The following is a 23,238-nucleotide window of genomic DNA, read 5'->3' on the forward strand; positions in this document are numbered from 1 at the left end:
ATAGAAACAAGCAGGGCATAGGAATTACTTGTCACAGGACTACATAGCCATTCAGCCGTGTGGACTCACTGCGCTCGACTTCAGCTTTGTCATCTGTAACGCATAAATTATAATGTAATTACCTCACAGGGCCATTGTGATATTTAAATGAGATATTATCTGTAACAGTGCTTAAAAACCGACGTGTAATATGCTGTTCCTTGATCGAATTTGTTTTCTTCTTAATCTGTCTTCTCTTTTTCTATGTCTCTTTCCTTTCTCACTATTAATCCCTCAACCTCTTCCCCATTTTGTCTTCTTTCTTTCTCTTTCATTTCCGTGATTGTGGCCGCCTTCTGTCACGAATCCTCTCCCCATCGGAGTTGTTCATATGTTTCAGACCAAGCTTTCTTCCCACAACTTAGCGAGAGCCATCAGTAGTTGTTAAGCTACTGTGCTGTTCAGCACACCCACACTGAAATGCACCTGGAGGCAGGCTTTGTGCTGTCCACCTCGTTTACCCTCTTCAGGACTCCTCATGGCCAGCTAGGAGCCATCCAGGTCTTTCAACGAGACATTTCATTTGCTCCAGTGAAAATCATGTACTCTTTCTTCAGGGCCTTCATCACTGTATTAGTGTGCCAGGGCTGCTGTAACAGAGTACCACAAACTGAGTGGCTTAAACAACAGAGATTTATTATCTCACAGTTCTGTGGGCTAGAAGTCTGAGATCAAGGCGCTGGCAGCATTGGTTCTGAGGGCTAAGAGGGAAGGATCTGTTCCAGGCCTCTTCCTTTGGCTTGTAGATGGCGGTCTTCACATTTATATGGTATCCTCCCTGCGTATATGTCTGTCTTCAAATTTCCCCCATTTTTGAGAACACCAGTCATTATAGATTAGGGCCCACCCTGGTGACTTTGTTTTATTTTGATTGTCTCTGTAAAGACCCTGTTTCTGAATAAGGTCACTTTCTGAGTTACGAGAAGCTAGGACTTCGACATAAGAATTTTGGGTGGCACACTTCAACCCATGACAATTACTAGTTCTCTGAGTATGCACGCACTCAGAGTTGGTTGAACCTCACATCTCGTTCAGTTGTCTTCTGCAGAAATTGTTTTCTCACCTTTCCCAGCCCCTCACAACCAGCTCCTGCAAGCATGTGCTCCAAACTTCTGCTGGGAGTTAAGGGATTCTGCAGCTCTGTTTTAACCTGAGTATGTTAGTTTCCTATTGCTGTTCTAACAAATCACCACAAACTTCATGGCTTAAAACAAGGCAGGGCAGCTTCAGACCAGACTGGCTGGATTTGTGGAATCTGCCTATGAAGCTGATGGAAAACAAGGTAGTAAAGATAGATTTTCAGCTTCCCTTAGCCATCTTCCTCCTTCCTTGAACCACAAGTGTCTGTGGTCATTCCCCCTAGGTCTCAATGCCTGACCCCTTTAGCCATCCTTGGAGCTGATATCTTAGTGTGAGTCAAAATGAGTTCTGGTGGAGGAAGAAGGAAGAAGCAGAGTATTCACTATGATATTCTTAAAGCCCTGCAGTGCCAGCAATGAAAATAGAACTGGAGTGTAAAGTCTCTAACCTTCAACATGTGTGAGGTGGAGATTTCCAGAGGCTAGTCCAGACACATGTACAGCCCAATGGACAAGCAGGCAGAGGAAACTATGAAAGTATATGCACATTATGAATTCCAAGAACCAGGATCTGCCTCCTCATTCTTATCCCTGCAAAACTTAAGAAAAAAGGAATCAAATATCTAGTCAGCCTTATGGATGGTGGTTAATCATAGTGAGGAGAGTGTCAGATGGCGATTCAAGATGCATGATGCTGGTCTTAACTCACATGCTAATTAGCTGTTGGAAGATGCCTAAATTCTGTGCCTCAGTATCCTCATCAGTAAATTATGAGGTTAGGGTTTTTCGTTGCTTTCAAAGGGCTCTTGTGGTCGTACATATTTAGAATTCCAGGGCATTTGTGGAGCACATATTGCATTTCATAGTGTGCTTGTCAAGGAGAATAAGAAATGGTAGGCAGGGTTGCTATTTTTATTGTTTTTGTTTTGGTTTCTTTACCAGGGAGGTGTGACTATAACGGCACAGAAGACGTGGGTTATGAGGTGGTTACTTCATTGACGGTGTGGGAAGAGAGTGGCTTCTTGACATACAGTTGAGCCTCTGTGTTTGCACCCCTTATTGAAGCCCAAGCAGCTCCTCTAACACCAAGTGACCTCGATTTCACTCTCTGTCTTTCTTGTCCTCTCCCACGTTCCACTCTTAGGATGGTCAAATAATAGATTCATCATCAGCACTTTCCACGTCTGATTAGATCAGATATGTTCTGGCCCTAGGCAAGTCACTTTTTCACTTAGACCTGAGTTTCCATATGCAATAAGAAGTCGGTAAAACAGCCATGGATTATTCTGAAGTGGCTTTCTATTATAAAAATGAAGATAACTTTGAAGAATATTCCAGTTTTACAGGATTGGGAAAAAAGAAATGTAGATAAGCCAAATGTGATTTTATAATTATCTATAAACGATCTCCCCTTCACCACAACCATATTTATCTTTCTAAGTCTGCTCTTCTTGGGCTGATATTAAAATTGATTATTTTTCATTCACTGAGTTAACATTGACTTGGAAATAGAGGCAGGTTGACTTAAAAATGAAAGTATTAGCTATAAACAGATGGGCAATAAAGATTCGATAGTATCAGCAAGGCCATAACTGGGGACAGGTTGTGGATTTATAGATACTCAGTGTGTAAGGTAAAATGCCCACAAAGAGAAGTTCATTGAATTCTAGGATAGAACTCTCTGTGCTAGATGGAAATCCCTGTAACTTTATACCTGAGTTATGGGGTTTAACAGAGATATTGGGGACTACACGTTTGTGGCTTTTATTTAAACCTTAATCAAGCATATTTTGCGTAGGTGCCCAGGAAGCAGTAAGTCAGATATGTAGAAGCATTTATGCTGGTAGGAATGGAGAGATGTGATTCTTTGGACGCCCTCTCTAGTCCCAACAATTCATGGCAACCTGAGAAATTAGACCAACTCAAGGCTTTCAAAGAAAATAAACTTGGTTGTGACACTGAGAACCACAAAATGTACTGCCCTATACTCTGCATCCTTATGCATCATCCAGATATGAGAAGAATCAATAGTGACCTTACATCGTGTCATGGTTCTTGATGTAGATAGTGTCTGATCAGCCTCCAGGAGGCACATATTGTCCAGCCTGTTCTGCAACTGATTTTCTCAGAGACAGAACATTTTGTGGTCTTGCCAAATCATATACACATTCTGGTTTAGCCTTTAGAAGCCATGGAACTATAAATGTTATCATCAACAACAAATGAGGGGCCGGCCCCGTGGCTGAGTGGGTAAGCTTGCACGCTCTGCTTCGGTGGCTCAGGGTTTCACCACTTCGGATCCTGGGTATGGACATGGCACTGCTAATCAGGCCATGTTGAGGCGGCATCCCACATGTCACAACTAGAAGGACCCACACTAAAACATACAACTATGTACTGGGGGGATTTGGGGAGAAAAAGCAAAAAAAAAAAAAGATTGACAACAGTTGTTAGCTCGGGTGCCAAGCTTTAAAAACAAAAAATTAAATAAATGAAAGAACCAATGAGACTTGTACACTGAAAACTACAAAATATCATTGAAAGAAACTAAAGAAGACCTAAATAAATGGAAAGAAGTCCTGTGTTCTTAGGTGAGAAAACTTACTGTCGTTAAGATGGCAGTGGTCACCGAATTGATCTATATATTTAATGTAATCTCTATTAAAATTCCAGGTGTTTTTTTTTTCAGAACAGATTTTAAAATTCATATAGGAACACAAGGGTCTTAGAATATCCAAAACCATCTTCATAAAGAGAACAAAGTTGGAGGACTCACACTTAACGTTTTAAAACTTACTACAAAGCTACAGTAATTAAGACTGTGTGCTACTGGCATAAGGATAGACATACAGACCAGTGGAATAGAATTGAGAAATAAACTCATATACTTAGAACCATTTGATTTTCTACAGGGTGCAAAACAATTCATTAGGGGAAAAAGAGTCTTTTTAACAAATTGTGCTGGCACAACTGGATCTCCACATGCAAAAGGATGAAGTTAAACCCCTACCTCTTACCATAGGCAGAAATTAACTCAAAATGGGTCAAAGGCCTAAGTATAAGAACTAAATCTATAAAAGTCTTAGAAAAAAACACAAGTGTAAACCTTCATGATCTTGAGTTAGGCAATAGTTTCTTAGCTATGACACTGAAAGCACAAGCAACCAAAAGAAAAAATAGTAGATAAATTGAACTTCATCAAAGTTAGAAATTTTTGTGCTTCAAAGGACACTATCAAAAGAGAAAATATAACACAAAAAATGAGAGAAAATATTGCAATCATATCAAATAAAGATTTAGTGTCCAGAATATATAAGGGACACTTACAACTAAACAATAAAAAGACAAATAGCCCAATTAAAAAATGAGCAAAGGTTTGAATGGACATTTCTCCAAAGAAGATAGACAAATGGCAAATAAGCACATGAAAAGATGCTCAGTATTATTAATCATTAGGGAAATACAAATCAAAACCACAGTGAGATACTATTTTGTATCAATTAGGGAGGCTATAATAAAAAAGACAGAAAACAACAAGTGTTGGTGAGAATCAGTAATGGATGTGGTGAAACTGAACCCCTTATAAATTGCTGATGAGAATATAAAATGGTACAGTCACTTTGGAAAACAGTTGGCAGTTCTTCAAAATTTAAATGGAGTTACTATAGGACCCAGCAATTCCATTCCTAGATATGTACCCAAGAGAAATGAAAACATGTATTCACACAAAAACTTGTATGTAAATGTTCGTAGCAGAACAATAGTGAAAAAGTGGAAACTATACAAATGTCCATTAACTGATAAATGGATGAACAAAAAGAGATATATTCATACAATGGAATATTACTCAGCCACAAAAAGGAATGAAGTACTGATTTACGCTGCAACATGGATATGGTGGTTAATTTTATGTGTCAACTTGACTGGGCTAAGAGATGCTCAGATAGCTGGTAAAAGGTTATTTCTGGGTGTGTCTATGAGAATGTTTCTGGAAAGACTAGTATTTGAATCAGTAGACTGACTTCTTTACCAGTATGGGTGGGCATCATCCAATCCACTGAGGGCCAGAATAGAACAAAAAGGCAAAGGAAAGGTGAATTCTCTTTTCTGAGGCTGGGGCATCCATCTTTTCCTGCCCTCTGACATCGGAGCTCTGGCTTCTCTGGCCTTCAGACTCTGGGAATTATACCAGTCACCCCCGGTTCCCAGGCCTTCAGCCTCAGACTGAGTTATACCATTGGTTTTCTTGGTTTTCCAGCTTCTGACAGCAGATTGTGGGACTTCTTGGCCTCCATAACCTCTTGAATCAATTCCTGTAATAAATCTCCTCTTATATGTATCTCTATATATCCTATTGGTTCTGTTCCTCTGGAGAATTCTGACTAATACAATGGATGAACCTTGAAAACATTATGCTAAGTGAAAGGGGCCAGACACAAAAGGCCACATATTGTATGATTCACTTTTTATGAAATGTTCAGAATAGGCAAATCCGTAAAGACAGAAAATAGATTAGTGATTGCCAGCGGCTGGGGGGAGAGGCAATGAGGAGTGACTGCTGTTGGTACAGGTTTCTTTTTTGGGGGGTGGTGAAAATATTCTAACATTAGATAGTGGTGATGGCTGCACAACTTTGTGAATATACTAAAACCTACCAAATTGTACACTTTGGAAATGTGAATTTTTTGGTATGTGAATTATGTTTCAATTAAAAAAAACAAAAGCAATATTAAAGGTAATTGTAATTTTCCAAAAAAAATTGTTTTCAGGAATCTACTAGGGAGGCAGCATAGTACCATGTAAGACTACAGATTCTAAAGCCACACTACCTGGGCTGGAGTTCTGAATCCCTGCCTAGGAACGGTGTGATCTGGAGCAAGTTACTGTACTTAACCTCTCTGTGCTCCAGCTTCTTCACCTGTGAGAACTGAATAACTTACTATATATACAGTGCTTAGAACAGTGCCTAACACGTGGTCACTGCTGTTTAAATGTCTGTCACTTTAACTGTATGCAATCAAATGTAGGCAGTTGTGGGAAGCAAAAACCAGTATCAAGGAAACTGTTCTGGGCATAAATGTCAGTTTATATGTCATAAATGTCAGAGGAGCAGAGCAGGGTGAAGTCCAAAGCAGATTGCTTCACTTGGGTTCTTGTCTGACCTCTGCTCCATGCTGACTTGTGTAAACAAACTGGGTTTAGTGGAAAAGAAGGCAGCGATAATAGAGAGCATGGATACAATACCTAAATTTAACCTTCTTACCTGGGTCCTGGAAAAAGGTCCAAAAATATGTGAGAGGAGACAGAGAGTGGAGGAAACCAGAGCAAGAGATGGTGAACAGTGCTTACTATATTTTTGTTGTTCAATTTACATAAATATTAAGCAAACACTTTTGAGTTTTCCTCTGGAATTTCGACATTAAACTCATGATCTTTGTTTACCTGTCCTTTCTTTGTTGGGATCTTTGTTGCTCTTTCATTTCAAAAGTAAAATGAAACAAATCTTTAAAGTTCATGTCCCTGCTTCGTTTTCATTCCCAGGACAAATCAAGAAGCCAGGAGGGTGGCAAGTGTTTCTAGCAACATTCACATCCCTTGGCTTTAAACTGCTCTCTGCATCTTTGTAGGGGGTTCACTTACAATTCTTGATTTTTCTGTAGATCTCACCCTGTTGACAGACAGCAAATAGAGATTCTACTAAAGGACTGGGTTCCATACCCATTTTGAAGGAATGATATAAGGTATTAAATTCCTTACTTAGAAGGATAGAGAAAAACTTTATTGTCCACTTTTCCTCTGGTTTTACACTTCTGAATTCTCTTCTATGTAAATATAATTTATATCCCTTGGTTTCATCGCAGTTTTGCTTTCTTGGATACTCTCCATTGGATATCAATAAATAACTATAATGCCTTGTATTTTTACTCTATGTATTTCATGATGCTTTACACACAACCCTCTGAAGAGAGATGTGAATTGGCTTGCTTAAGGTCACACACAAGGAGTTGCTGACCCAGGGCCGTAACTGAAATCTCATAATTCCTTTGCATTTATTAGGAGAGGATTATTTCCTTTCACTGTTTATTTCTCCTAGAATGTTCTGTTGAGAAATAAACTAGGTGAGGAAAATATGGCGAGTTTCAGGGCAGAAGGCAGCTGAAGCCAAAGTGAATATTAATGCCAGGGCCTCATAAGACTGGAGTCCAGGCTGGTACAGAAATAGCATTATTAAAGTTCATTGGGGCTGGCCCCGTGGCCGAGTGGTCAAGTTCGCGTGCTCCGCTGCAGGCGGCCCAGTGTTTCGTTGGTTCGAATCCTGGGCGCGGACATGGCACTGCTCATCGAACCATGCTGAGGCAGCGTCCCACGTGCCACAACTAGAAGGACCCACAACGAAGAATATACAACTATGTACTGGGGGGCTTTGGGGAGAAAAAGGAAAAAAAATAAAATCTTTATAAAGTTCATTGTATCTCAGATTTTTCTCCAATGTACATCTCATATCACCTCTCTTTAGATGCATTAATATTTATCTCCCCAAAAATCATTAGTAGTGATATATGAGAGGAGAAAAAGTATAATCAACTAATGATAGAGCAATGAGTAGGGTTGGCTTGAAATTCTCTGCAAAACCAAAGCATGAACAACAGCTTTACAGATTCCCAAATCATTTACTGTGGAAAAACTTTAACTGTGGGAAGCAGGGATGCTTCAGAAGAGATGACAGTGGGCATGTGGAGGGGCGGGGGGGCAGGGAGGGCAAAACATAATTCTACCTTGGATTTCTGGAATACTTTTATTCTAAAACATTAAAGTCCTTTCATTTGTTTTATCTCATTTGTCCTGTCAGAATGTCTCTGGTTAGGTAGCGCAAGGGTTATGATCTATTATGTTATAAATTAGGAATTAAAATCCAAGGAAGTGATAAAATTTGCCTAAAATGACATAGAAACAAGGAAAGAGAGAAAGAGAATACCAAAACGTGGCTGCCAATTTAGAACTTTATTAAGTTAGAGCCTGGTGAACTTCCCCTGTATTAATTAGGAAAGGAAGGTAATGAGGATTTAAGGCAGAGTTCCCAAACTTGACTGCATATTGCAATTAACCTTGGGAGCTTTAAACAAACCCCAGTTCGTGGTTCTCATTCCCAGAGAATCTGATTCTGACTTAACTGATGCATCCTGGGCAGTGAGACTTTCAAAAAGCTCCTCAAGGAGAACCACACTGGTTTAAGTTTTGAGAATAAGACTCTAGGAAAAGAAGTCTAAAATTTGCTACATTCACTTTTATTGTAAGTATATGATATTTTAAATTAAACAATTATTTAGCAATTTATAAAAAAAGCACAGGGGAATTGAGAATTTAAGATTGAAAAAAAGCAGCTATTTTGTAGAAGAAAGCTGAGGCAGTGGTAGTAGAAGCCTAAGTAAGATTTACTGTAGGGTACATTAAACTTAGGTCTCAGGAAATAATTCTCTTATTCCTCTGTGATACATGGAAATATGAGTATTCTAATTATGTGGTTTTTTGTGTATGTGAGGAAGATTGCCCTGATCTGTTGCCAATCTTCCTCTTTTTTTTTCGCTTGAGGAAGATTGTTGCTGAGCTAACATCTGTGGCAATCTTCTTATATTTTGTATGTGGGATGCCGCCATAGCATGGTGTGATGAGCCATGCATAGATCTGTGCCCAGGATCCGAAACTGTGGACCCCGGGCCACTGAAGTGGAGGGCTTGAACTTAACCACTATGCCACCAGGCCAGCCCCTATAATTATGTATTATGTTATAATATTGATGCTGCATAGGATGAAGTTCTTACCCAAAAGGAGAGGTCATTTGAAGATGTCATAATTTGAAGAAGAATAATAGTAATTATTATAGGAATATGTTTATTTCTACAATTATATTAGAAATAGCAACAGCTACTATTTACTATGTGCTAGATATTGTTCTAAGTATAATTTAATTCTTAGAATGACTCCTGGAGTTAGATAATATTGTAAGCCTAGTTTAACAGATGAGAAAACAGGTTTAGGAGAGATTAAATGATTTGTTCAAGAGCGCACAGTTAATGAGTAGCAGAGACAGGTATATTAGATTTCAGAAACGGGTTGGGCTAGGCTTCTAAGACTTGTAATAAAAACTGAAAGTGAGCTGAAACCTAGGAATATGCCTTTTTGGCTTTTATCGTAGAAGGTATAGAAGACCTTAAGGAAAGGAGTGTCTGAAAACAGCACCTTTCTCATGCATACAAGTTCAGAGCAGGGCAGTAAAGGCAAAGGCAGACAGCTGAGGCAGGGCCAGCTGTTGGGCTGCAGTGTGGTTATATTAAGATAAGAAGCCAACTAGAGTAGAACTGTAAACTTCTACTTAGGAAAATACACACTCATACACCTCACACACCCACATCCACGTTCGCACACACACACCATTCTGCATTTTGTGCTCACTGAATTTGTTTTCCAACTAACCTCTCTTAACACTTAGCAAGTCTTTTGGCACTTTCATTGAACTGCATGTGTGTTAAGAGGAAAGGGATTTTATCTACATTTATGCCAATGTTTTGAAGGAAAGCCACACTCCTGAGACCATTGTCGTGGGGCAGTTGTGATCAAAGTTTGAGAACCTCAGGTAGAATGTAATTTTCAGGAATGCTAAGTTGAACTCTTGGTCTGAAAGTAATTGTGTTACACAGATGAATCCTTGCTGGACGAGGAAGCTGTAACTATCGCCTTTGAAGAACACCTTTACATTCTCATTAATTCTCACTAGAGTCCTCTGAGGTAAGTAATCATGATGATCTCAGTTGTATGGCCTAGGAAACCAAGGCTTTACAAGGCTGAGATAAATCCATCCCGCATCTCTGACTCTGTCTTCTTTCTACTATTCCACAGCCTGATGGAGATGATGTATTGAGTTTGTTCTTGGCAGTTCCCACTTGACTGTCTCTCGGGTAGGAAAGATAAGGCCTTTAGCAAGCAATGAGGAAGAGCTTGTTAAACTCCAGGACTTCCCCTTCACTTTAGGCCAAGAGAGTCCTCTTTGAAGGCATAAATCTTGGTTTAGTGATTCTACTCCTTTTAATTCTGACCACTAGTTCTTTAAGAAGATTGTTTCCCCTTCTGTCTTTTCTGTCACTCACAGCCAATTTTTTTCTTTTTAATATCTCTGCTTTCAAATTTTTCTGCCTTAAGTCTTTCTTCCTTTCCATTTTCTTGTTTTAAAATAATTAAGGCTTAATTCAGACAATCTGGAAAACAAAAAGTAAAGGAAAAAAATTATTCTTACTGTTATCATCGTTGCTGTAACATTCTGATGTACTTCTCTTTGGGGTTTCCCTGCACAAGTGTTTTCCCCTAACCAATACAATTGTGCTCTTCATATCTATCGATCTATCATTCTATCTATCTCAATATATCTGCTTTTATCACTTAATCTACTAACAAAAAAATTCTCCATTTATTAAAAATTTTCGTGAACATAAAATTAATAGATTTATAGTATTCCTCTGTATTCGTCAGAGTTCTCCAGAGAAATAGAGCCAACAAGGTATGTGTGTGTGTATGTATATCTATGTATCTATATCTATTGAGATTTATGTTAAGGAATCTGTGGATACCAAAATCTTCAGGGGAGACCAGCAGGCTGGAGACCCAGGGAAGAGTTGTATTTTGAGTCCAAAGGCAGTCTGCTGGCAGAATTCCCTCTTCCTTCTGGGAGGTCAGTCTTTTTCTATTAAGATCAAGTGATTGGCTGAGGCACACCCACATTATGGAGGGTAATCAGCTTTATTCAAAGTCCACTGACTTAAATGTTAATCTCTTTTGAAAAATTCTTTCACAGAAACGTGTAGAATAATGTTAGACCAAATATCTTTGTACCTTGGCCTAGCTGAGTTGACACATAAAATTAATCATCACACTCTTCTTGATGAAAATTTAAGTTTATTTCTATTTTTAATTTGTGTGTGTGTGTGTGTGTGAGGAAGATTCACCCTGAGCTAACATCTGTGCCAATCCTCCTCTATGTTTTGTGCATGGGATGTCTTCACAGCATGGCTGATGAGTAGAGTAGGTCCACGCCCAGGATCTGAACCCGTGAACATGGGCCGCCAAAGTGGACTGTGTGGAACATTAACCACTTGGCCACAGCGCCAGCCTCATATTTTTAATTTTGTTATTGCAGAAAATTTCAAATATTTACAAAAGCAGAAAAATTAAGTACGATGGTAGGATGACTACCCACTTATTAATCACCCAAATTCAACAATTTTCAACACATGGGCAATCTTGTTTCATTTATATCTCCACCCATTTCTCCTTCTCCCAGTCCTGGGATTATTTTGAAGCAAATACCTATTTCTGCTTTCAAGAGAAATTAATAACAGTACAATAAGATTTTTTTTGTGTTTTCAGAAACATCTTCTATGTTAAAAAAATCCTCTTATAATTGACTCTGGGAGAGAAACTACTAAGTCAAAATTATGAATATTATTAAGGCTCTTTATTTACAGATTGCCAAATTTTTTCCATAAATATAGAAATTTGGATTCACTGTGAATGTGTAAGAGTGGGCTTTTTAAAAATACCTCTCTTCAAAGCATCAAAATTCTTTCTTTCATTTTTTTTTCTTAAATGGTTAGGCAAAAAAATTGCACTTTGTTTTTATTTTAATGTGTATTATGTAATTACTAGTTAAGTTGAACGTCTGTAATCTTACTTCATCCTTCTTCCATATTTGTTAAACATTTGGTTTGGTGAATTGGTTTTCTTTTGTTTTTCACTTTCTAGTACCATTTATTTATTGACATCTTAGTAATTTTCTTATTTATTACTATAAAATGTCTATGTTTTTATTCATGATTGATTGGATGCTTTTTTTCTTGGTGATTTCTTTTCTACTAGAAGGAATCTTTTCTTTTAAACTTAGCATGTCCTCACCCTACCAACATAATTTATAGTTATTTTTTATGTTTCTTAAAATATATAGTCATTTTTCTAACTAAAATTTATTTTTGCTTAGGGATGAAGCAAGGATCTAAATTATTTTTGCGACATGAGTAACCCATAATGTGCATGTTATGCGTAATCGTATAATGCATCATCAGTCTCAGTAGTCCTCAATCACAGCTAGAGTTTAGTGTCTTCTGGGAAGCATTTCCTTTTTTCAGTGCTTATAGGTGAAATCATAATCTATGGGATTCATAATCATCATGTCCTTCAGGGTGGGGAGTGGCCCCAGCATTGGTATTTTTAAAAAAATCTCCCCAAGAGATTCTGATGTACAGCCAGGTTTGAGAACCTGCTTATTTTGTTTCATGCTGACTTCTTTATATTAAATTCCCAAATATGCATTTTATTTCTGGGATATTTATGTGTTCTATTAATCTTTCTGTTTTTCAGTGTCATTGTGTGTGAGTGTGTATATTTATGTGTATGTTAGGCTTTATAATATATTCAGGCTTAGAACATGCCTTTCCACCCCAAAGTGTGCCTTGTTTTGTTTTTAGAATGGAAGTTTACTGCATGTTGGGATGTTCCTAGTTCCCTTCCTCATCTTGCTGGAGCCCTAACTTTTCCAAACAAATCAGCTATATCAGCCCTCCCTGAACTCCTCTTCTTAGTCCTCTCATTCGTAGTTCAACATCTTGGAAAGCCACCTAAACACCTTTTCTCACCATCCTCACCTTCTGTTTATTCCCTGAACTACCCCACTCTCTGACTCTGCTACTGCCCTACAGCTGCTCTGTCTATGACCATGAGAGATCTCCCTTTGGCCCGTATCCATTGGTGACTTTTTTCTCTTATCTCTCATTAGCTTTAGGGTCAGTTGTCTGAGTGAGTGATTAGAGATAAACTAACCAGGTTGTAGTGGTAGACTCTAGGTAAAAATGGACAGTTCAGTTATAGAGTCAAATGTAGGCAAGAAACAGCAGCTTGGGTGTTTAGTGTGGTGGGCAGAACACAGGGGCGAGAGGTCTAGGGGTGTGTGGGTGGAAATGAAGTAGAGTGAGGATTCGGTGATGGCCGTTATTCAGGCACTAGGCAGCAAGGATATTTAGCTAGAGTGGTGTTTCCATTTGTAGCAGGACCTCAGTAACCAGAGTCTAGAGCAAAGGTTCTAATCTCATGAAAAAGGGTTGACTTAGGCAGAGAGGACAATAAGGCCCTCTCCATCTGTGAAGCATTCAGGATAGTACTCCAGATTTGACAGTGCTTGGATGTTAAGCATGAGTAGCTGGACAAACCTTGTGAAAATGGAGCAAGGTTATGTCTTCTCAAATTGGGGAATATGGTAGGAAGAATGGGGAGAGGGGAGCTGAGACTATTTATCTCCTTACTGCCTCTGTCAAGGTTGGTTCTGGAACTGGGTGATAATTTAGCCAGCAGATAGATGGCATTAATAGAACCAGCTAGAATCAGTTGAAAAGTTTAGGGACAGAACTTAATTAATTAATATGTCACTATCTAGCATTCTGTTTTTATACCTTAGTTCACAGCATTATGCTCTTTGATCCATCTTGTTTAAATATCCCTTCCTCAACATGGTTGTAAAATTCAGAGACCTCCTAGCAGGTATAATACTTAGGCTGTCAAATCACACCTAGTTGATGTATGAAGAGTTTTAAAACCCACATTAACTTTATGATTACTTCCACTCCCTCTTCATACACAGGACTACATATACTTAGATCCACAAATATTATAAATATTTTGATAATAGGTTTTTAGTTTTGGTTTGTTATTTTCAGTTGTATGTGCTTACTTGATTGGTACAGCTATGTGACTACCTCCCCACCGGGGAGGCAGGTGAAGAAGGGAGGCAAGAGGAGAAGATTCATACATATTGATTGTCTGTAATGGGCCTGGCACTGTAATAGGCATTTTACATAAAATATCCCATATAACTTTCAAGAGTCTTGAAAGGTAGATATTATTGTCTCCATTTTACAGATGGAAAAACAGAGACTCAGAAAGTTGGAATAACTTATACACAGTCATGATGAATGGTAGAACTGAGATTCAAATAGAAGTCAAATTCCAAAGCTCCTTCTCTTTCCACTACCCCATAGGAATTTACAGGCAGGTAGGGAGAAGAAAGAAAACTTGTGAGATTCTGGGGCTGCCATGATATGGGTAGGATGATACAAGTCCAAGGGAGCCTTCAGAATTTGAGAGTAGCAAAGTGGAAAAGTTGGTTGAGGGCACTTGTTGGTTGGCCTGCCCCTTTTCTGGTGTGATTCATTTCCTGCTGCTGTCTATATTTTTTTACTGCCCTCAGGAGAGAAACAGGAGTCCTGGTCCCTAACCTAGGAAGAGAAGGACTGCCAAGGTCAAGTGATATGCCTCCAGATGCTCGATGAATCACCTACCCATCCAGAATTAGAACTTCAAACCTCTGACTCTGTTATCATAGCACCAGGTCAGTGCTGATTCCACTTTCTCCAACTCCCAGACCACTCAGCTCTGAAGCATACTGACCCACTCCTAAGGAGGGGAATCTGCTGTTTGCTCCTGGCTATGCAGAATGAGATAGTTCTGTGTTCCCAGAGGTGTCTTTTTCATCTTGTCAGACATTTGTTTTTGTTTACCTGGGATTACATTCTATGTATAGAATCTTTACAGGGACACACCCTGTATGACACAGCACTGCTGTAAATGGCAGCTGAGTTGATTTCCTGGTTGTGAACACTCCAGTCCATTTATCTCTCTGCCTGCCTGGGTCTGGGACTCATTTATCAGAGAATGAGAAATTGTGTGTATGTGTGTATGTTTGTTCCTGAAATCTTTTGCAGAGACTGTCTTCCTTCTGTCCTCCCTGGCGGGGCCCTCTTCTCTGCCAGAGGGCAGTGTGCTAGAATAGGCTGGAGGAGTGGCCAGAAAACAAAACAGATCTACTCACTTACAGGGCAGGGGGAGAGAGGGGGAAGCTGCCAAAAGATTTTTAAAGTACCAGAAGTCCCCCTTTAGAAGGAACAGCCAAGCAGGATGAGTAACAAAGAAGGGAACTGAGTCTTGGAAATGCAATATCACTGACAACCTTAGGAATGAGGTGTTTGAAAGAAGCCCCACGTGCAGGCGTCTTCTGTTGTGTTAATCAGGTAGGAGAGAGGAGACACAGATGGATCAGAGATAATTCTGTGTTTAGAGGTGGGTGGCAATTGTGTGTTCTTGGCTTTTCCCTCTTATTGATAGCCTTTATTCCAGGCTGGGGAAATTGTTGTTGATTAATACTCCCAGGAAGAGAAAATAATCAGCTGGAAAATATCTAATTTAAGATATATTATCTCTGGGATTTTGAAGTTTGAATGTGGTAGATGGAGGATTATGGAATCAGAAACCTGAAAAATAGAATAATAATTATAATAAAAATAAAATGTCTTGAATTTGTATAACACCTCGAGGGAACTAAAATGTCTTCATCTTTGTAATCATTTTTAAAATCTGATGCTGCTTGTAGTGCTAGTGAGCACTGCGTTCCTTGTTAGATGGTATGGGACCTGTCTGTCTTGCCATCACTTTGCTCCTCTACAGAGCAGACTTTTCAAGAGGAGCCAAGATATAAATTAGGTTTCCTTATCTCTACTGTCTGTCATATGTATTTCAGGAATTCCTGCAGACAGGTAAAAATAAGAAGCAAGAAAATCTGATAATGCTGTCTTATTGTCAAAAGATCTTTGTTTAAACAGGATCAGGACTCCCAGGCACCACAGGAGAGCTTCTTTTCCAACCGTCTCAAAGTGCATGTCAGGCCCTGGGTCTCTAGGAGGATGGGGGAGGGTGGAGATCAGAACAATCACAATCCCTCCATTCCTGAGAAGAATGGGAGGACAAGAGATTCTCTCTGGGTAACCTCCTCTTCTCTCCGCCTCATCCACACTAGGAGCTATCACCGGGCATAAGGCAAGTTATCTTATGCTAGTCTGATTCTCTGGATTTAAAGAGGGTCACCTCTGGAGTGTGCCCTTCCATTCACTCTTTGTCCTCTCACAAGTTTGCTTCAATAGAAAGGTGGAGCCTGGGCCCTGCAAGATGGAGCATGGTGATCCTAATTCTTAGGCCAGTGCTCTGTCTCCTGGGAATTCTGGCCCCTTCCTGACCCTTAGGCTCCCAGTGAAAGATTGTTAGTCTTGGAAACTAGGCCCTTTTCCCTCAAACAGCAGAAGACAGAAATAGGATTGGGGTTAAATCCAGGAAAATGAGCAAGCAAAGAAAATGATCCAAGATTCATAATCTGGTGAGTACTGGAAAGAAATTCTAATTCTACCCTTATTTTCAGAATACATTTTGAAGACAGACATGCAGACCTTGTCTGTGCGCCATTAAACCTAGGAGAACACACTAATAGGAAGATTTTACTCACCTATTTTTTCCAAATTATGGTATATTAGTTGGTGAAATTTGGTTTTAGCATTACGGTTTCCGTGATTCGTTTGGATTCTGACATCATTTCTTCTTGACACTATTGGTCTTGTCCATTTGAGAGACAAGTACATACATATAGTAAAGTAATTTAAGGAATATTGGGTTTGTAATTAAAAGACTGGGGTAGGAAACCTTGCTCTATCATTTAATTGGTATTTTTTTTAAACCCTGGCTAATTCAGAACTTAATCTGTCTGAACCTCAGTTTCCTCCTTCATGTGAAAGTGCCTGGCATAATACCTGGCACATTGTGGTTGCTCAATATGTGTTTATTGGATGTGAAAGCAGGAAGGACAGTTTGTTTTTCAGAATGTTGCAGATAAGTAATTCTGGAATCCTCTAGATCTGAGCAGTTCTTTTCTATCTCGTTTCCAACTTAATGTGTTCATTCCATTAAATGAGGTTTTTGGCTAGAGAGCCCAAGGCTAAAGATGAAGGGGGAGGAAAAGAGAAGGCTGAATGATTAGTGTGAAGGCAGACCAAGTCAGTCTCGGGGGGCTACCTCCATGTATTTTGCCCTCCTCACTTTAAGTCTTTGTGTCCTCTGCCCCATAGCCCACAGCTATTAATAACTCCCTTTACCCAGTGTGGCATTGTGGCAGGTGGGCCACCTGTATATATAAAAAGAACGTGACTGTCAGATCCACTTGTGTTGATGTGCAGGTAGTAAGACTGAGGGTGAGGCTGGCATAACAGATTTAATCACATCTTATGGAAGCAGGACCAGATGTTATATGTAGGTCAATCAAAGAATTTCTCACAACAGATAGGCGAAGTACGAGAGAATGCATCTAATTTTTAAAGTTCTATTTGTAGATGTATTTTGGTAAGAAGAGTTTCTTTTGGACGCTCAGGGGTAAATTGCTGGTTGTATCTGGGATACCATATTGTGCTAATTGAACAGAATTGTCACTTGTGAAAGTTGCATTATTGTCGCAAATAGAACTGTCTTTGCATGTAATAAAACACATGCAGAGATGCAGCATGGCATTATGCTTGTATTGTGAGTATGTGTAAGAGTTTGGAGAGTTAATATTTAGTTCAAGTCTAATTACAATCATTAATTTCTATGGTTTCCAGACTGCAGTCTTGCAATGATCTGGGGTGGACTTCACTTCCATTTCACTCTCATTCTCTTCCTGTTTGTATGTCCTTCTTCATTGTGCTATTTCCCCCTCTAGATTCTCAAATCAAGAGGGAAGCTAAACTTTTTAATATGCTAACAGAAAGTCAGAAGCAACTGAGAAGAAAAAAAAAAAAAGAAATGATAACCACAAGTAAGGCAATAATTGTTTTAATTAGAGCACCGCCTAAAGAGATTTGGCATTGTAGCTATGTGTAAACTACAGGCAAGTTATGTACATATTTTCCAGTCGTCAAATAGAGTTATCAGAATAACAATTTCACAACTTCACTGGACCCTTGATTCTAATGCCCTGAATTTAGTAATACATGGCACTAAAGAAAGAACTTCAAATCTGCCAGCATTTATTCATTGTCTGAATTAGCTTTGTATAAAAATGAAGTTAAATGTTTTGTTTAAAAGATAAGTGACAACACAGCAAAAGAAAATTAGCCCTGCTGAAGGACTGTAGGGGAGGTACATCTTCCCTACATGACCCATGGAACACAATTGCTCAGGCAGGTGCTGCGAATATGAACTTGAGCACTGGAGCAGGAGTCTTGGGTAGGAGCGGAGCCTTTAAAAATAGTTGGAGAAACAATGGCATGAAAGGATAGGCATGTGGGATAATGTTTTTTATACTTAAGGATTTGACAGTACAGTTAAGAAAAGAATCAGTAGCCAACATATATATTTTAACACAGTGAGAAAACTGTCTAGATGTAGTTGAAAGGGACAGAGTACTGGTCACATTGTATAGAAATGGTCAGGAACATTCTTCTAATAGTCAGATGGGTTACAATCTAACTCATTGGAAGAGTCATCTGAGAAGGTTTTGGCATCTAGGCACGCCTTTTCTCCACTTGACACAGAGTGGGTAGGCAAAATCGTGTGGTGTGAATATTAACTGCAGGGAGAAAAATGATGCAGACAGGAATATTTTTCTCACAAGTGAGTATGAACATCTAATATGAGTGCTCTGGTGGGCTTGTGTGGTAAGCTTTCCTGTGTGGGCTTTCATGGGTATGTGGGTAAGCCTCGTGTGTATACCTTAAAAATTCTAGACTTATTTGGTATATTCCAAATGCCTCTAGCCAAACTGTAATAGTTTTAAAGAGCTTATTGTACAAACAGCTGGAAAACCATTTATTGAGTGAGCCTCACCACACTATACATTTATTTCCTTGTTCCAGCATCCAATTCATTGGACTCTTAGGTGTTAATAAGCCTAGCATCTTCAAACTATCTATGCACAAATAAAACTGATGGTAAGAACCTTGTTCAGAAAATGTAATAGAAGGTCACATTGTATCCAAAGGTGAGTGCTCTGTAATAAGTATGATATCCAGGTGCAAGGGTATAAACGTGGATTTGAGTCATTGGGTGTAGCTATGTTTGGCCAAGTGCCTATAGTTGAGGGTGGCCCACCATGAGCAGTTCTGTGTGGTGACACGTGCCCACAGGGCTTTAAATGACTTCCTTCAGTATGTATTCGTGGGTGTGTAGTGTGGTTTCTGGGCAGAGCTCACAAGTTTGAGCTGGCTGCTGGCTGACCCTTTCTTCCACTTATACTATGGTAAGAGAGATTATGCTCACAGAACCTACTCCCAGAGGGCCAAACTTGTTTAACTGGCTGTTCCCTGAATGAAAATAATTACGTCTGATAATGCCCTGAAAAGGAAGTAGGAGGAAAGGAAAATAAGAAGAATGGCAATGAGAAATTTTCAAATAGCTTTAGAATTCTCCTCCCTGAGCTAAAGCTTTGTTTTTAAGAGCTTCTCCTTTGCTCTGTCCTCTCAAGGCTCTGTTTCTTGCCCAACTACTGTTGCTTTTCCTTCCATGTGGTCCTGTGGAATTGTGGAAACTTTCTCAACTACCGTTCACCATGCCTTTTTGGCTTGCAAACTAGATGAGATGGACTTTGCTATCTTATTATTCATTGACCTCATAGATCCCTTGCTATGTACAAACCCACAGATAAGAATCTTCCTCTCCTCTCTGCAATTTTCCTCCTTCTGGCTATTCCTCTGTTTACCTGGGCTTCTGTCAACCAACCGCACATCTGTTTCTCTTACGAGTTGTAGGGGAATTGTTTAACTCTCCCCCTCCCCTGCCCCCAAGCTCATGGAGCTCCAGGAATAGTAAAAAGGGTTCTTGGCTGGAGCTGGGAGCTTTCTTTACACATGTGTTTCAGGCACTAAGAGACTCTGCCTCAATGAGTAACATTGTGGTTGTGGCTATCAATAATAAAACACAACATGTAATAGAAGACAGCATAATATGGCTAATTTAACACATGTACAATATAGCGTATCATATAAGCTACAATTCTGATTTTTAAAATTTTACCTTGTTTTCAAATCACTAAACTAGATCACATATTTAGGATACCTAGACAGTGGAAAATCAGCATATTTTGTTTCATATCAATCAGAATTAAAGAAGTAGGCTTTGCAGATCATAGAAGGAGGGAAGACTCTTGTTAACCAAAGGAAAAATAAACTTTGTAGGTATATGGAAGAGTGGTAACATCAGTTCTATTCAGAAAGAGCGAGCCAGGTTTTTGGAGGTGTAATTTCAAATATTTGCTGATTATATAGAATTAAAGGTGGCAATCAAGAATATCTGTCCAGGTAAACAAGAATCTAGTAACTATAGTCTATTTGGAGAATTGGGAACTGAATAAATGAAGAAGGATGGGGTGGGAGAAAGATTTTTATGGTATACCATTTTGTATTTTTCTTTTTGAACCATATGAATATATTTCCTTCCTGTTTAAGAGAGAAAGAAGATGGCTTGGTTTTGACACTTCCTTCAATCTATATATTGGTAAGAGTGAGTGCCTGTGTTTATCTAAATATGATGGGCAGAGGAAGCTCGTAGGAGCTCTGAGAGCTGCAGAATTAAATAGTTTTTATTGATAGATGCTGTCTGTTCATTGGTTGTGAGAATGAAGTGGGGGGATGTTTCAGAGAAAGAAAGCAAATGTATAGCTCATCTCTCTTGAAATCTGTCAACTATTTATTCATTATCTGAATGAACTTTTTTAAAAAATGAAATTAAATGTTTTGTTTAAAAAATAAGTGACAACACAGCAAAAGAAAATTAGCCCTGCTGAAGGACTGTAGGAGAGGTAGATCTTTCCCACATAACCCATGGACCACAAATTCTCAGACAGGTGCTGTGAACATGAACTTGGGTATTGTAGCAGGAGTCTTGCGTAGGAGAGGAGCCTTTAAAATAACTCAAGAGATAACAGCATGAAAAGATAAGATCAGATCAGGGCTATACTTGCTGTATAATAGAAAAGAAAAAAAATGTTCTTCCAGCTTGAAAATCAGGTAGATGGATAGAGATGCATTGATGGCTCAGAGAGTTCCAGGTAGGCATGTACTTAATAACTAGTGATCTGTAAAAATATTTTAAAATTCTGAGTGTGCTCTGTTTTATTTTTTCAGAGCGACTAAATCCTTGGGAATTGTTCTCAGCCATGCTCTGTGCATTCTCTGTGGGTCAAGCATAGAAGTGGACAGCTGTCTGGCAATGGGAGATGAGAAGGGCATGACACGAAAGCTACTGGAATGCAGTCTCAGTGACAAATTGTGTGGTAAGTATGGATACCACAGATGTCTATCCTCTGATTTTAGGATGATGGAGGCTAAGATCTCAATAGATTCTAGGATAAAGGTGATTTGATTTCTAGTAGAAATGAAGAGGACAATGGCCACTAGAGGTTATTGTCTATGAAGGGGAGCAAGTGCCAGAGATCCAGATGTACTGCTTCCTCCATCTCAATAGGAAAAATGATAGACGAGACCATGAGCACACTTGATGAGCTAAGAAACAGGGACATTGGGGTTTCTGATTAAACAGTTGCTTCCAATAGTGGTTCTACAGAATGGAAGTAGAAGGGAAGAAGGAAGAGATGATCACTTCATGTATGATGAGCTGAGGACTAGTGGGTAGAGGAAGTTGTGTGGACAAGTTAGGCTGCTTCTTCATTCTCTTCTTTTCCTGCTTGATTTCTTACCCAGTTGTCCAGGAGCATCAGTATGAAATCATCATCATCCCAACTCTCCTGGTTGGCGTGTTCCTCATCCTTCTTGGGGTCATCCTGTGGCTTTTTATCAGAGAACAAAGAGCTCAACAACAGTCTTCTGGACTCCGAGGTAAGGCTCAAACTGGGGCTGGGCAGAGGCTCAGAGAAGATGCAGATTCCAGAAAATAAGATCCACATCTAAAAGTCTCTGCAATGGGAAAGGAGATATGGGTCCCCTCCTATGGAGTTGAAAGGGAGGTGACCTCTTCTCTAGGAAGTCATGAGTAGAATCTCAATATATGCTTTTTACCTGAAAGAAGGTTAGGCAAGAGGCCTCATGTGGCCTGTTTCTGTCTTCTTTGTCCTATTGCAATATCAAATCTTTGGCCATATGACTATCTATGGATTGGGGAGGAAGACCTAGTGGGTAAAGCCCAAGGCTTTGTTACCAGCCTTGAAGGATGACATTTTACTGTATAAAACATTTTAACCCTACTCTGTGCCCCTGAAATATATGATGAAAAGGGTTATCCTTCATAATAGTCTTTGAAGCATTAGGTAGGAGATAATAACATGCTGTTCTGGAGTATCACTGAGCATAAAATGAAAGAGAATCATTTCATACATGAAACTAAGAGTAAAAAGAAGGAAAAGAAATCCTGACTGTGATATGAAACTCTATAGTGACCGATCCCTAATCCCTTCCTAAATTTTATCCCAATTCTCTTATAATTCACACTTACAGAAAAATTTCTCAAAGATGTTGTCTGAACTCACTCTCACTACTTCTAATTTTCACAATCTCTTTTAAACATACTAAAATAAGGCATTTATCCTCACCACTCCATCAAGACAATTCTTTCCAAGATCACTATTGACAGCTATGCTGAGTCCTTATCTTATTTGACCTGTCAAAAGGATTTGAAGCAATTTTGGACTTCCTCTTTCTTGAAACACTTTTTTTTTCTTTTAAATCTACAGTCACTTCCTAAATGATCTCATTTTCAGTCTTATGGATTCAAATACTTTCTCTATTCTGATTATAGTCCCCTTTGAACTCCAGATTCTTATATTAAATGATCTACTTTGCGGTTTGGATATAATACACATCTCGTATGTAATATGTCCAAAATGAAGTTCCTGAAATTCCCTCACAAATGTCCTCCCCCAATAGTCTTCCCTCTTTTAGTAAATAGCAAGCCTAGACTTCCATGTATTCAGCCTAAAATTGTGAAGATGTCCTCGACTTCTCTTTCTCTCACACTCCATATCCAATCCTTTAGCAAATCCTGTTAACTGTCTTCAAAATAAACCCAAGCCACTCTCACCTCTCAAAGATCATTGTAGTATACTCCTAACTGGTTTCTCTGCTTCTGCCCCTATCCCTTTATGGCCTATTCTGCTCAAAGAAGCAGAATAGTTCTTTTAAGGCACTGGTCAGTCCTGTCAGTTCTCTGCTTGAACCTGCCCCAGTAGCTTCCCATCTTAGAATGAAAAAATACAAAATTCTTTCAATGGCCTTACACGATCTGG

The 23,238-nt window shown here is 39.2% G+C and overlaps 1 protein-coding gene across 6 annotated transcripts in view; it reads left to right on the plus strand.

Moving 5' to 3' along the window:
• STYK1 (serine/threonine/tyrosine kinase 1) overlaps positions 1 to 23,238 on the plus strand; it is a 41,381-nt gene that overhangs the window by 4,010 nt on the left and 14,133 nt on the right. For 2 of the 6 annotated variants that reach the window (XM_046679195.1, XM_046679032.1), the window contains 3 exons: positions 14,401 to 14,541; positions 21,125 to 21,273; positions 21,701 to 21,835. In XM_046679195.1, coding sequence (XP_046535151.1) covers positions 21,210 to 21,273; positions 21,701 to 21,835 — 199 coding nt within the window. In that variant the 5' untranslated portion in view covers positions 14,401 to 14,541; positions 21,125 to 21,209. Of the gene's footprint in view, positions 1 to 9,626; positions 9,903 to 14,400; positions 14,542 to 20,446; positions 20,496 to 21,124; positions 21,274 to 21,700; positions 21,836 to 23,238 lie in introns of those variants that run through there. The other 4 variants (XM_046679106.1, XM_046678855.1, XM_046678948.1 and 1 more) reach the window with 4 other exon arrangements.

The sequence above is a fragment of the Equus quagga genome, chromosome 1 (genome assembly GCF_021613505.1).
Source record: "Equus quagga isolate Etosha38 chromosome 1, UCLA_HA_Equagga_1.0, whole genome shotgun sequence".
NCBI classification, from domain to species: domain Eukaryota; kingdom Metazoa; phylum Chordata; class Mammalia; order Perissodactyla; family Equidae; genus Equus; species Equus quagga.